Source organism: Limulus polyphemus, unplaced genomic scaffold (genome assembly GCF_000517525.1).
Source record: "Limulus polyphemus unplaced genomic scaffold, Limulus_polyphemus-2.1.2 Scaffold497, whole genome shotgun sequence".
NCBI classification, from domain to species: domain Eukaryota; kingdom Metazoa; phylum Arthropoda; class Merostomata; order Xiphosura; family Limulidae; genus Limulus; species Limulus polyphemus.
This window is the reverse complement of record NW_013666107.1, coordinates 1,604-13,755: the sequence shown is the minus strand read 5'-3', so window position 1 is coordinate 13,755 and position 12,152 is coordinate 1,604. Positions and strand designations below refer to the sequence as shown.

At 33.7% G+C, this 12,152-nt stretch overlaps 1 protein-coding gene across 1 annotated transcript in view; it reads right to left on the bottom strand.

Annotated features, from left to right (window-relative positions):
- LOC106458656 (gamma-tubulin complex component 3 homolog) overlaps positions 1–11,932 on the bottom strand; it is a 59,454-nt gene extending 47,522 nt beyond the window's left edge. Inside the window, exons 1-5 of the mRNA XM_013918186.2 lie at positions 11,365–11,932; positions 8,245–8,290; positions 7,626–7,687; positions 7,331–7,398; positions 1,698–1,775 (exon numbers count right to left, since the gene is read on the bottom strand). Of these exons, the coding sequence (XP_013773640.2) occupies positions 1,698–1,775; positions 7,331–7,398; positions 7,626–7,687; positions 8,245–8,290; positions 11,365–11,566 (456 nt within the window). The 5' untranslated portion in view covers positions 11,567–11,932. The remainder of the gene's footprint in view (positions 1–1,697; positions 1,776–7,330; positions 7,399–7,625; positions 7,688–8,244; positions 8,291–11,364) is intronic.
- Between the last annotated feature and the right edge of the window lie 220 nt (positions 11,933–12,152).

Below are 12,152 nucleotides of genomic sequence, written 5' to 3'. Positions count from 1 at the left end.
CAAAATCTGCCATATATATATATATATATACACACACACACACGAAATGTTAATAAACACAAAAAAATAATAACACTGCATTTCTAAAATGCAAATGTAATAACACCTACTGGTTCAAACTACCAAGTTTTTTCATGTAATGCAAAGTGTAAAATGTTCCACTGCTCCAAGCATCCTCTTAAAAGACAGGGAAAAAGAAAGACCAAAATATGGGAGTTTAGTAGCAAGGAACAAATTAACCTTTCATTAAGCTGCACCCATACAGTTAAAAAATGTAAACAGTTTTGTCAACACAATAAAACTAATATTATCTGATTAGACTCTGAGTTTCTTATTACTTATTTCCTATTGTAAAACAATAGTGAATTGACTGGAATAAGTCTGGAAAAGCATACACATAGTAAATTGTTGGAACAGGTGACTGTTAAGAAAATAAATCTCTCAGTGTTTGCTCAACAATGCATAAGCTTACAGTATAGCATTGAGATATCCAGTATACCACATACTGCTGTGCACATGAGATGTTTGGGTGTTAGGCACTTTAGGTGATGCATTACTGTTTCTATGTTAACCAAGTTAATATAAAATAATTTGAAACTAGATATTAACTATTGTGATACAATATGAAAAAAGTAAGAGTCATAGTTTAAAATGCAGATTTTAAGAGAGGATGCATTTAAACAACTATTTTTTTAAAGACTAGCAAAATATCTGAAATTTTATCATATTGACATTAATAATTTACATAGTAATTTTACAGTTCTTTTAAGAATTATTATGGGGGGAAAAACTTGTCCAAAGTATAATGTTAAAACTTGTTGCTTCAGGTATTAGGAGATAACAATTGGTTACCCTGTTTTATATAATGTAGGAAATGTATGTACTTATATCAGTCTATAAATACCAGCAATAAACAACATTCCTATCCTAATAATTTTCTATTTTTGGCCAAGCATAGTCCTATAACTAAAGTTTTTAAACTTGTAAGGCAACTTTTTTTTTCTTCTGCTTAATGGTTTTTGACTCACAGTATACTTGTTATAAGCTACATATTAGAAGTTTATCTTAAATAGCTGACTTAACAAAACTATTACAGACCATTCAGATTAAATGTTAGATTATATGTTTTTTTTATGCTTGCTTTGCCATTTCCCTAATTTCTGAAATTACATTTTTGTGATTCCTCAAATAAAAAATAGCTTTGTCACACTGATTTTTACATTATAGTCAATTGTAAAACAAAGAAACTGTTCTTTGGGTGACAAATTTTTGTTAAAGGATTGTACAATGTTTCAGATCCAGAATCAAGCTACATTGAGTTTTGTATGTTATATTTATCCATTCTGACCTTCAAGAAAGCTTTCTTTTGATATCCTAACTTTTTTATATAAAAGAAAAAGCTATGAAAACATAACAATTATTTCTCTCAAAACCTGACATTTGGAAATATAATCTTTAAATTCGTTAACTCAGGTTTTTTCTACACTAAAGTTATCTCTGGCAAGCCAAGCAGAGTCAGATAGTGGTCTACTCTTTCCTGGCCAATAAAATTTATATTTAAGAAGCAAAAATCATTAAATTATTCATTGGCTTAACACTCCAAACTCGATTTGTGTTTTATTGCTCAAGTTTGCTATGTGTAATATCACTAGATGAGATTTTGATTACATGCACGAAAATGAATGATCACAACTAACCTTTGTCTGGTATTTGTTCTTAGATCCACTTAGGTTAAGGAGGAAATACATAACTGCCCAACGATTCTTCAGCACTACCTGTAAAAAGAGAAAGAAAATCTTTAGCTTTAAGTTATGAAAATTACACATTCATTTTACCAAACTCTAAAATATCACAATGCATCTTTATATGTTTAGGTACTGCAAGCAAATATTATGATCTTTTCAAAGAGACAAATAAATGTAATTCTAAACAGGTCAGGTCCTATAGAAAAATTAAACCAGTGTTCAATAACCTCTAGTCAGAACATTTTGAAGTTAATGCTTTTAAATCAGCTGCATTATACCCCAGAACACTGTCTAAATATGTTGATGATTTAGTCATACTATGGTCACACTCTAAAAGCATGATTCAGTAATTCTATCTAAACAGAAAACATCCTGCAGTACAATTCAGAAAACAGAAAAAGATAAATCCATTTCTTGGTATAATGAATACCAAGACACACAATCCATATACCAAATGAGTTTACAGAAAACCCAGAGATATAGAAAAATACTTTGAATATAATCAAATCACCCCAACAGTGAAAAGACAGGCATAATAAACTGCTTAGTTTCCAGAATCAACAAGATTTGTAATACCAAAAAAACCTAAGAAGATAAGAGAAGAACACATCACATCAACCATCCTTAACAACGGATACCTAGAACACTTGCTGTTGCAGTTTTAGATAGAAAGGACCCATCTAGATACAACAGAACATAGTTGGAATGGTACAGTGTCCCGTGAACATGAAGCACAAACACATCTGAACATTAATGCTTGCTAGCCAATAACAGAGGAACATATGTTTTAAGTGAAAGATGATATAGTGAACATGACCCCAAAGTTTAAAGAGGTGGTAGTGATAATTCCTGAAGAACCACTGTGATATCCCAATTAGGAACCTGGAAAGAGTGACGAAGATGGATAACACAAAATGATTTCAAAAGTAATGACAAAATCAGGGAATTAAAAAACATTTCTTCTCTTAGAAAAATGAAAAGTAGCTGATAATGAAACTTTATACAAGCAACAGATGAAGGCACCAAACCTTTGTCAAACAACCATCTCAAAAATAGAGTGACATTTAGCACAGTAGGATGAGAAGGGTTAAACCCACATCTAAGAGACCACTGATGGTAAGTAAACCATTTCCTTTGATAAAATTCCAAAGTAGAATGTCAAATGGAACGTGTTAATAAGGATGCCACTCGAGATATCAATCCCTGATGCTGTGCCAGGCATGAAGTCAAAGAACACCAACCACTGGATGAAAAATTTGTGTCTGAGGCTAATGTAAAAGAGATGGCCAGGGAGGAAGGGGAAGAGGTGGACACTCCTGAAGATACTGGAGGTGTGGAAACCAGGGCTGACCTGGCTGATATGGTGCCACCAAAAGAACTTGACAAGACCTGGGGCGAATCAGTGCCAGAACCTTGGAGAGCAGATGAATAGGAAGGAATGCATAAAGATGAAGACCTGTTCAATCCTGGCTGAGACCATCTACTCCCAAAACCATAGGGTGAGGTACTGGAGACCAGAAAGCATTAACCTGTGGTGTCTCAAGACATGAGCAGATTCAATGAAAAACTTGAGGATGAAGCATTCATTCCATAGGAAGAGCTCTGTTAGGACGAGATAACTGGTCAGGTACTAGATTCATTACCCCTGGAACATGACAAGCAAGAAGAACAATCTGGTGTTTGTGTGCCCAAAGGAGAAGATCTAATGTTCAAAAACAATGAGATCTGGTGTGCATGCTCTCTTGCTTCAGAATGTACAAGACTACTGTGGAATTGTCTGAATAAGCATTACCATCTTCCCTTGCAACAATTTGAGACCCTGAGTCGTAGTTCATTGGACTTCTAAAAGTTCTAAGAGATTGATGTGGAGAGAAGCTTCCTCTAAATTCCAAGTTACTTGTGAAGCAATTGGACTAATAAGCAATTTTATGCAATTGTTTTGGTAATTAGGTAAAAATTAAAAAAACTCTATATAACAGAGATGGGTGTGGACACATACATAAAGAAATGGCGTAAAGGAAATTGCCTACATTATGTAATACAGCCAGAACTAGGTGGATTACAGTTAACTAGCATCGAGAATCAAGAGTTATAAAAAACCAGTGCCTAGCACATCCGTGAAGACACTTAGAGAGAAAAAAAAAAAAACGATAAAAGATCATTATGAATTTAACAGTGACAAACTGATGATGCTACTCTAGTAGTACAGAAAATGCTGCAAAAAAGTTTATGTTAGAGGCAAGAATCGGGACTTTGATGTGGAACTTATATCTAGAGAAGCGTGTAGCAGTACAAGTGAGCTGGTGGCTGATTCACCAGCTCTAACAGCAACCAATTGCCAGAGAATTTTTGTTATTGTATTTGGGAAGTCTGATGAGTTGCAGAAATTAACCAATGAAGTGTCAGACCTACTTGCGGGTAGATGTGCACACTATTTGGGAACTCGTACGGATACTATGAAAGAATCATTTAAAAACTCATGTCTGGATCTGAAATGCCAGTTCTCCAGAACCAAATAAAAGTTCTCTTGTTAGATTTTTGCAGAAGTTCTGTTCAAGACGCTTTAGCTGTCCAACCTGCAAAGAGGCCAGAACACCATCTTAACTTTGATGCAAGTTAAATTACTATTTTTCTTGATCGATTAATGTAGTTAAGGAACTAAAGTAAAATGAATAAAAGGAACTAATACCTCTAAGTATGTCTGAGTATTATTCACATAGTGTGTTGATCGAGAATTTACAAAGGATAATAGGTAACTTAATGAATCTAGTAGAGGAATTACTTAATGAAATAGCAAAGCAGTTGATGTAAGAAGTTGTATTTGTATTTTTTATAAGTGGAGAATTATTAGATTTTGATATGTTTTTGTAAAATCTCACTCTCAAGAGTCATTCTTTACTGTAATTGTAAACTTCCTTGAGTTAATGACTTGTGTACTCCACTTGCAATTGTAATTCTGGATTTAATATAAATCTATTGTGACTGGTGGTAAAGCCAAGCTCCAATGACTAGCCTCCATACCTGGCCATCACACTTGAATTCCACATTGTCCATAGAAGCATCCCAGCCCTGAAGAGAAGCATCTGTGAACAGATGTATCTCAGGCCATGGAGGTGGTAGAGGGACATGTACTTTTGTGTTGTCCTTGTTCAACCACCAAATTTATGCAAATGTTAGATTGGTCCCATAAGGACCACTGAAGGGCCTTCATGTGGACCCAATCTAAAGGAATGAGGGATTTTAAGGATACCCACATCCTCAAACGAGATAGAACTGTGTGTACTGGTGGAAAAGGAGATAACTGTATTTGAAGAACTGCCCGTTCCATGGCCTGAAGGTAAAGAGGAGAAGGTTGGGCCCAGCTTAGTCTGAAATTGAAAAACACCCCTACATGGATGAGGTACAGTGTGGGAGTAAAAAAGAGACTTTTCCTTTTTGATAAGAAACCCAACTCTCGCAGTTTCTGATAACAGAGTTTGACTGTGCAGTTCTGCTAAATGGTAGGAAGGGGGAGAGAAGCCAGTCGTCCATGTAATGGTGAGTGTGAATGCCGAGGGAGTGAAGATGACATGAAAAAGCTCTGACTATCCGGCAAAAAACGTAGGGAACAGATGCGAAGCCAAATGGTAGACCATGAAACTGAAGAACTTGGTTGTTGTGCATGAAACAGAGATAATGCCTTGAAGACTCGGTGACCAGGATATGAAGGTAGGCATTTGTGACATAAATTTTTTCATCCATAGTCTGGGTGAAAAGAGACATTGAAGGGAAAAAAACAACTCCATTGTAAACCAAGGAAGCGATTGAAATGAGAAAGGTCGATAACCAGTCACCAATTGGCTGTCTTCTTCAGTACTGCAAACATCCGAGAACAAAAACCCTCAAGAGAGGAAGTGACGTGCTCTATGGCCTCTTTGTGCAGAAGATCCTAGATGGCTTGTGCTCAACAACTGGAAGTAAGAAGGTCCTTTGGGAGTGGAAAGCCAGCTAGTATTAGAGACAGAGGAGGAGGAGTCATGAACTGAATGACCAATCCACACCTGAGAAACTGAATGACCCACTGATCTGTGGTGAATGTCTCCCATATTGACACAAGACCCCATAAGGTAGTCACTGATGGTGAAATCTGCACTCCACCCTGGAGGAGGATCCCCACTGGTAAAGTTGAAATCACCCTTGTGTTCCTACGGATCGTGGCACTGAAGCAGGAGGTCTGGAAACTTGAATGGGAGATGTAGTAAACCATCCTGTAGAAGAACTGTGGGACAGTCATGAAGACAGTGTAGCAAGTGAAGAATGTAGATGGGCCACATCTACTCAAGATTCCATGGAGTCTGGAATTCTTGCAAAAATAGACTGTCTGAGAAAAGGAGCTTCTCAGAGATCTCTAAGGGCTGAAGTAGGAAGGCAAACTCCTTCCAGTAAACTCCCAGCAACAAACCAACCAAGATACCAAGGAGAGAGCAGAAACTGATAGCTTAACCAAAGTGTGAGAAGGGGATCTATGATAGGCCTCAGAAAACAGTTGCAAAGATGATAAAAATGCAAAACTGTTGTAAGTGAGAGATGAATTCTGGATAACTGAAATTGATCAAGATGAACAGTGGCATCTTGTCTAGAGCCGTAAATAGGAAGCAGAGGGTCTAACCTCTGAGAGTCCTGATCCATTAAATGAGGCATGGCAACACCCTCCCTCAATAACATGTACAGCAATATCTAGCGAAGGTGGAAGGACCAGGTAATCAGACAAACTAATTTCTCCCAATAAAGAAGGTGAAGATTCATAAGTCACAGGAGAAATACTCAAAACATTATAAACATGGTGTACTAGTTGTAAAAAGGAGGCAGAATGTCTGTCTGAGGTTCATGAGTAGCTGTCTGAGCAAAGGAAGGTGCTGGAAAAATAGTCTAAATTTACACTAGTTCACTCCTGATCTCCCACAGACTCAGAGCCAACAGGAGAAAAAGCATTCGACTACATGTAAGATTCTTTTCTCTGTGTGTGTAAGGAATTGTATGTCCTCCACAGAAGGTGCACCCCCCCCTGATGCCTGGGTAACAGTAGACTCATGAGGTGGTAATGGAGGGGCATCAGGCGACTCCGTGCCTGAGACGTGAATGCAAGTATTTACATTTGAAAAATGTCTCAAAATGTTTGTTATTCTAAAATCAAGAAAATAAAAAATAAACTCAAGCCCCACAACCATTAAATTATATAAGCTGAAAATAAAAATACTGCTTACTCCAGTGTTAATTACAAGCACTAAATGAAGTATATTATCAATTTTTAGCTATAAATTTCATACTTTTTATATGCCAAAAATTTTTAATATTCTCTAAAATTATTCTCCAAAAGGTAATCAAAAAACGTTCCTACCAATTTCCAAAAAAAAGAAAGAAAGCATTTAAATTAAAACTAATAACCATAAAAATGAGATAATATTAATTCATATGTGCAATAAAATTATTTGTTCACTACTTTAACAAGAATATAATTAATGAATTCCTATAAAGAATACAAATTAAGATTGTAAACATGACGAGGCTACAAAATTAGATATATCACAAAAGGATTTTATACTTACACTTCCCTGAAGCTTTCGATGAAGTTCTGCAAATTTCACAGCATCCTTCTCCCTTTTTTCTTTAACCACTATAAGTAGTGTAAGATAAGTGTGATACTAATTAGCTTTTAAAATGAAATATAAATTAGTTGGTCATTACATAGCTTTATATTATATATTTTTCATTTTTTAGGAACATTTATCTTTAATAACTTTAGTAATAATATATATTTTATTTTCTGTATTATGTGCCTAAATATTTTTTATCATGAAGAGAGATGTATTAAAAATAATGACAAGCCAACTGCTCACATACATCTTTTTTTTATCTTCTCACTGACTTCAAATTCATCACTTTCCACAGCAGAAGAAGATGTGCTAGAAACACAAGAACATTTGATCTAAACATTCTCAATAAATTGTAACTTGCAACAGCATTTTAAACACACAGACATGGAAAGTTATTACATATAAAAATACATACAAGTTTATTATGTAACTCTGATTAAGCCTTTTAACTTCTAAAACAAATTCCAATGTGCAGTACAATAGTTATTACCATAAATGAAACAAAGACAAGAGAGACAAGTATTTTCTTTTTTTACATACAACAAGGGCAAGTATTATTACAATGATTTCTGTTATACTTGATTGCAGTTCTCTCTTCATTGTTATTTTAAGAATAGAAATTCAGTTTGTCAAATTCAAAAACATGGTATAACAATGTGCTGTAATTTACAAGCAATTTAACTGCAGGAAAAACTAAGTATCTTGATTGTATTGCCATTAAGGCATATACAAGCAAAAGATTAAAAAAATTGAAGGTTAATATAACATATTCAAATGACAGAAATTTTAACTTCAGCTTTTTTTTTAAGACACCTTATAATACATTAAAAAAAAGCATGTTTTATGTTTTAAAAAATATTACCTACCAGCTAAGTGTTCTCAAGGCTAACTGATATGATGGTGTTACAGCTTCTAGTGAATAAGAAAAGAAAATCAAACTTAAATAAAAATTCCACCACACAAACAGAAACAAAGTTGCTAGTAATATCACTTGAATGTTTACACTGTTTGCTTGCCATAGCATTTTGGAACAAAAATTAAAAGTATTAAAACTACTGATGAAATCAGCAAACACCCATATTTATGTACTTTTGCTCTTTCAACGTAAGTATTTTAACCAAAAGTTACCATTTTTCTTACCTGAAAATGTAATTCCAATAGATATTCACCTTCTCATAAAATTTTCTATCTTCCTTGTGCATCTGACAGAGATTTGTATGCCACTTGCCTTGAGGCAACCCCCAACTAATTTCATGCATTTTAACATGAAACTAAATTGGTGCATGACAACATAATAATGAGACAAAAACCCTCCATCAATAGGAGGGTGACACACGTTCTCGTGCAGTAACTTCCCCCCAAAAAAGCACTCAAGTTATTCACACCAATGCTCATACTAAACTTGGAACTAAAGAAAAGTTCCAAAGGAAAGACAATAAAAGTACTAACAGTCAAAAGTGAAGGTTTTGCTTCACCTAAAAAGAGTCAGCATATGTATGTAGGACCTGGTTTACAGTGAGTGCACTGTCCATTGTCATGGCAATGGCAACAGAGGGCAGCATTGCTAAAAGGGTATTGGTCAAATAGAAACCCTATGAAGCCTGTAGACTGATGAATTCACAGGCACCAGGGACACATTCTACATGAGATTAGATCATGTGCACATGTGAACCTGTAGCCATATTGCTTGACCAAAACAAACCACATATAACTCAGCTTCTAAAGGTATTTTTTCAGAGAAGCAATGGTTGAAACCTACTGGTTATGACCTCTTTCAACCTACACATCTAACTGACCTTTTGAAATTCACTAATTTTGAATTTTTAAGCTAGACAATTGCTACATAAGATTGAATACTCAATAATTTTTGATGTTGTTTGTCAACTAGCTATAGTTACATTCTTTTGTGTGCTAAAACTTGGATGTTTCTATGGCTACCATGTAAAGTTATATCTTGACCAAAGAGTGACGTAACCCAGGTTTCCAGCAACTACTAATTCAACTATCAATGATGAGAAGGGATATCTTGCTGTCAAGGCCTCCAGTGTGAAGGATCTCTCAAAGGTTTTCAATGACCTCACCTTATGGTGCTTGGACTTAAATGTTGATTCAACAGGGTCAGCAATCCAGCCAAGGCTTCAGCTCTCTTACATCAACCCCATTATGACATCAGCCAGGTCTGAAGAATATGGTTTTGTATACTGTTATTTATATGAATATGTACATAATGTTAATAATTTCATCCTAACAGAATTCTGTACATCAATATATGTATCTATGTGTATATGAAAATACTGTGTGTATATATATTTAGAATGTTTTATGTGTGTCTTTTGAATATGATTTTGTGTTGTATGTGTGATTGCTTGTAAATATGTAGGTACCTTTAAGCACATTGCATTAATTTTTTTATCATCATATGGGTTCATTTTTATTTTGTATTTAAAATTTGCTCCGAGTTGCTAATGAAGATTCTATTTTAATGTGTGTATATGTCATAAAGGGTTAATTTTACTTTGTTGTATTCTAAATATTTTGCATATTAATGTAGATTTGTACTACTTCCTTTGTACTTTCTTGTAATATAATTTTAAAAACTGACTGTATTAATGTACTAAAATATTGTTTAAAGGCTAGCTTTATGGTGCGATTTGATTTTTATGTAAATATTTCTTTCCATGTGTATTTGCACTAATAAAAAAATGGGTTTATTTTTATAGCACTGTATATTTTATGCTACAGAAGGGCTCATTTCTATTTTTTTTTAATGTGGAAAGGGTTATATGTTTCAGAAATTTCACAAGATGTATGTATTTAACGAGTTTGATTTTGTGATTTAATGTATGTTATGAATCAACAGGTATTGTAGTTAAAAGGGGTTTTTTCATGTCAAATTTGCTTGATATTAAAGAATTTCATTGATTCATTATCATTATTAAAGGATTTTTATGTATCATTTTGTGTTAAGTGGTTCATTTTTGCAATTATCTGTCAAATGGCTTCATTTCAAAAGTATGTATTTTATCTCTATTACAAATTTTTAGATTTTGTATTTTACATTATTCATTGGTTTATTTTTGTAATCATGCATGGTAATTCACTGTTTAAAGGTATTTTGATGCGAGTATGGCATTTTTGTACCTTTGTTAAATGGTTATGAACAGCATGAATTTAAAATTTATTGGATTAAAATTAATGGACAGCTTGAAGTAAGGAAGACATTTATTTCTATCTTCTTGTAGCATTATAAATAATTAGTCTTCATTCTTTGCTCTGAATATCTGTAGGTTTCACATATGGTTGAGAAAACCATTAAGCTGATCTTGTTTCAAGTACATTCCTTTGTTGTGCTTGAAGTAAGTAATACTAGTTACAATGTAGAGAACATTTATTGCTTAATACAACATCATGTAAGAATGTCAATAGTAGTGTTATTCAGCAGCTGTTCAAGTGATATCTAGAACTTACAGCCGCACCTTGTTCTTTGCTGATGTTAATGATTATCACTCAAGTAGTGCATGCTGCAATGGGTAAATACAAAGTTTCTTTAATACTAAGAAATCTTGATTTTAGCAGTCTGGTCTGGAATATCATTGAAAATTGGCTAATAGGACTTGGTCATCAGGAGTTTTAGTTTACAATAAATATCATATTTTGGCAGATACATTCTATTTTAAATATTAGAATCTAACATAATAATTGCAACATTTGAAGTACAAATGTACAACATAAATTGTAACCATTACAAATTGGTAACATTAGAGAGCTCAGTATGTTTAATGTTTTAGTCTATCTAGAATTTAGAAACATAATTGCATCGAAACAACTGTCATTGTTACTATTAGACACACATGCATGGGAAATAGTGTATTGTGTGTAACATTTGGGAACAACCAATCACATTCATTCCCAGTGATTGGGAAGCTAGTCACTGATAATTAATTAAAATTTAGTAAATTTATAAATATTTAATTTTAGAAACATACCTGTTGAACTTACACCTGTTATATGACTGCAGAGTTTATAAACAAGTGCTGCAGATGTTCCCGAACATGAGGCCATTCCGTCGGATATAGCATTACTGTTAATACTATTATTATTAATAACATTAACACTCGAGTTTTCACTAGTGTCATTTAAGTTTGATCTGCTATTTTCACGACTAACGTTGTGATGCGAAACTGGCATTTTACATTAAACTTAATCTCATAGCTTTAGCCAAATCTTCAGTTAAGTGATAACTAGTAGTACTACTGCTCACTTTTATAACGCGAATCCTTATTAGTTAATAAAATAATTCTACGTAGGAGACATGTCGACGTTACTTTTAATACTAATAATAGTAATACGATTTTTAGGCCTAACCTCGTTAACTTTTTATGAATTCAAATAAAAATTACATTAAATGTGCGACCAAGAACAAAAAAAGAACTGAGTTATAATAGATATACAATTAAAACCGACAATGGATTTCTTTAAGATATAAAGGTATTTGTAAACACTAGGGCTTAAATTTTCACAAACCAACTAACTCAACTAGATATAGTCTCCATTTTATCTACCCGCCATAGGTGATACGACCTCTATATATCATATGTTATTGTTGTTTTTTCCTAGTTGATCATGGATTGGTCACAATAATTTATATTTTTGTAATTTAGTAGTAACGAGACCACTAAAATTGTTAATTTATTCAATGCTATTATAATTTCTTACTAGAAACCCACATAGGATAAGTAATAAAAGATACATTAAGCATCATTATAAGTCTTAT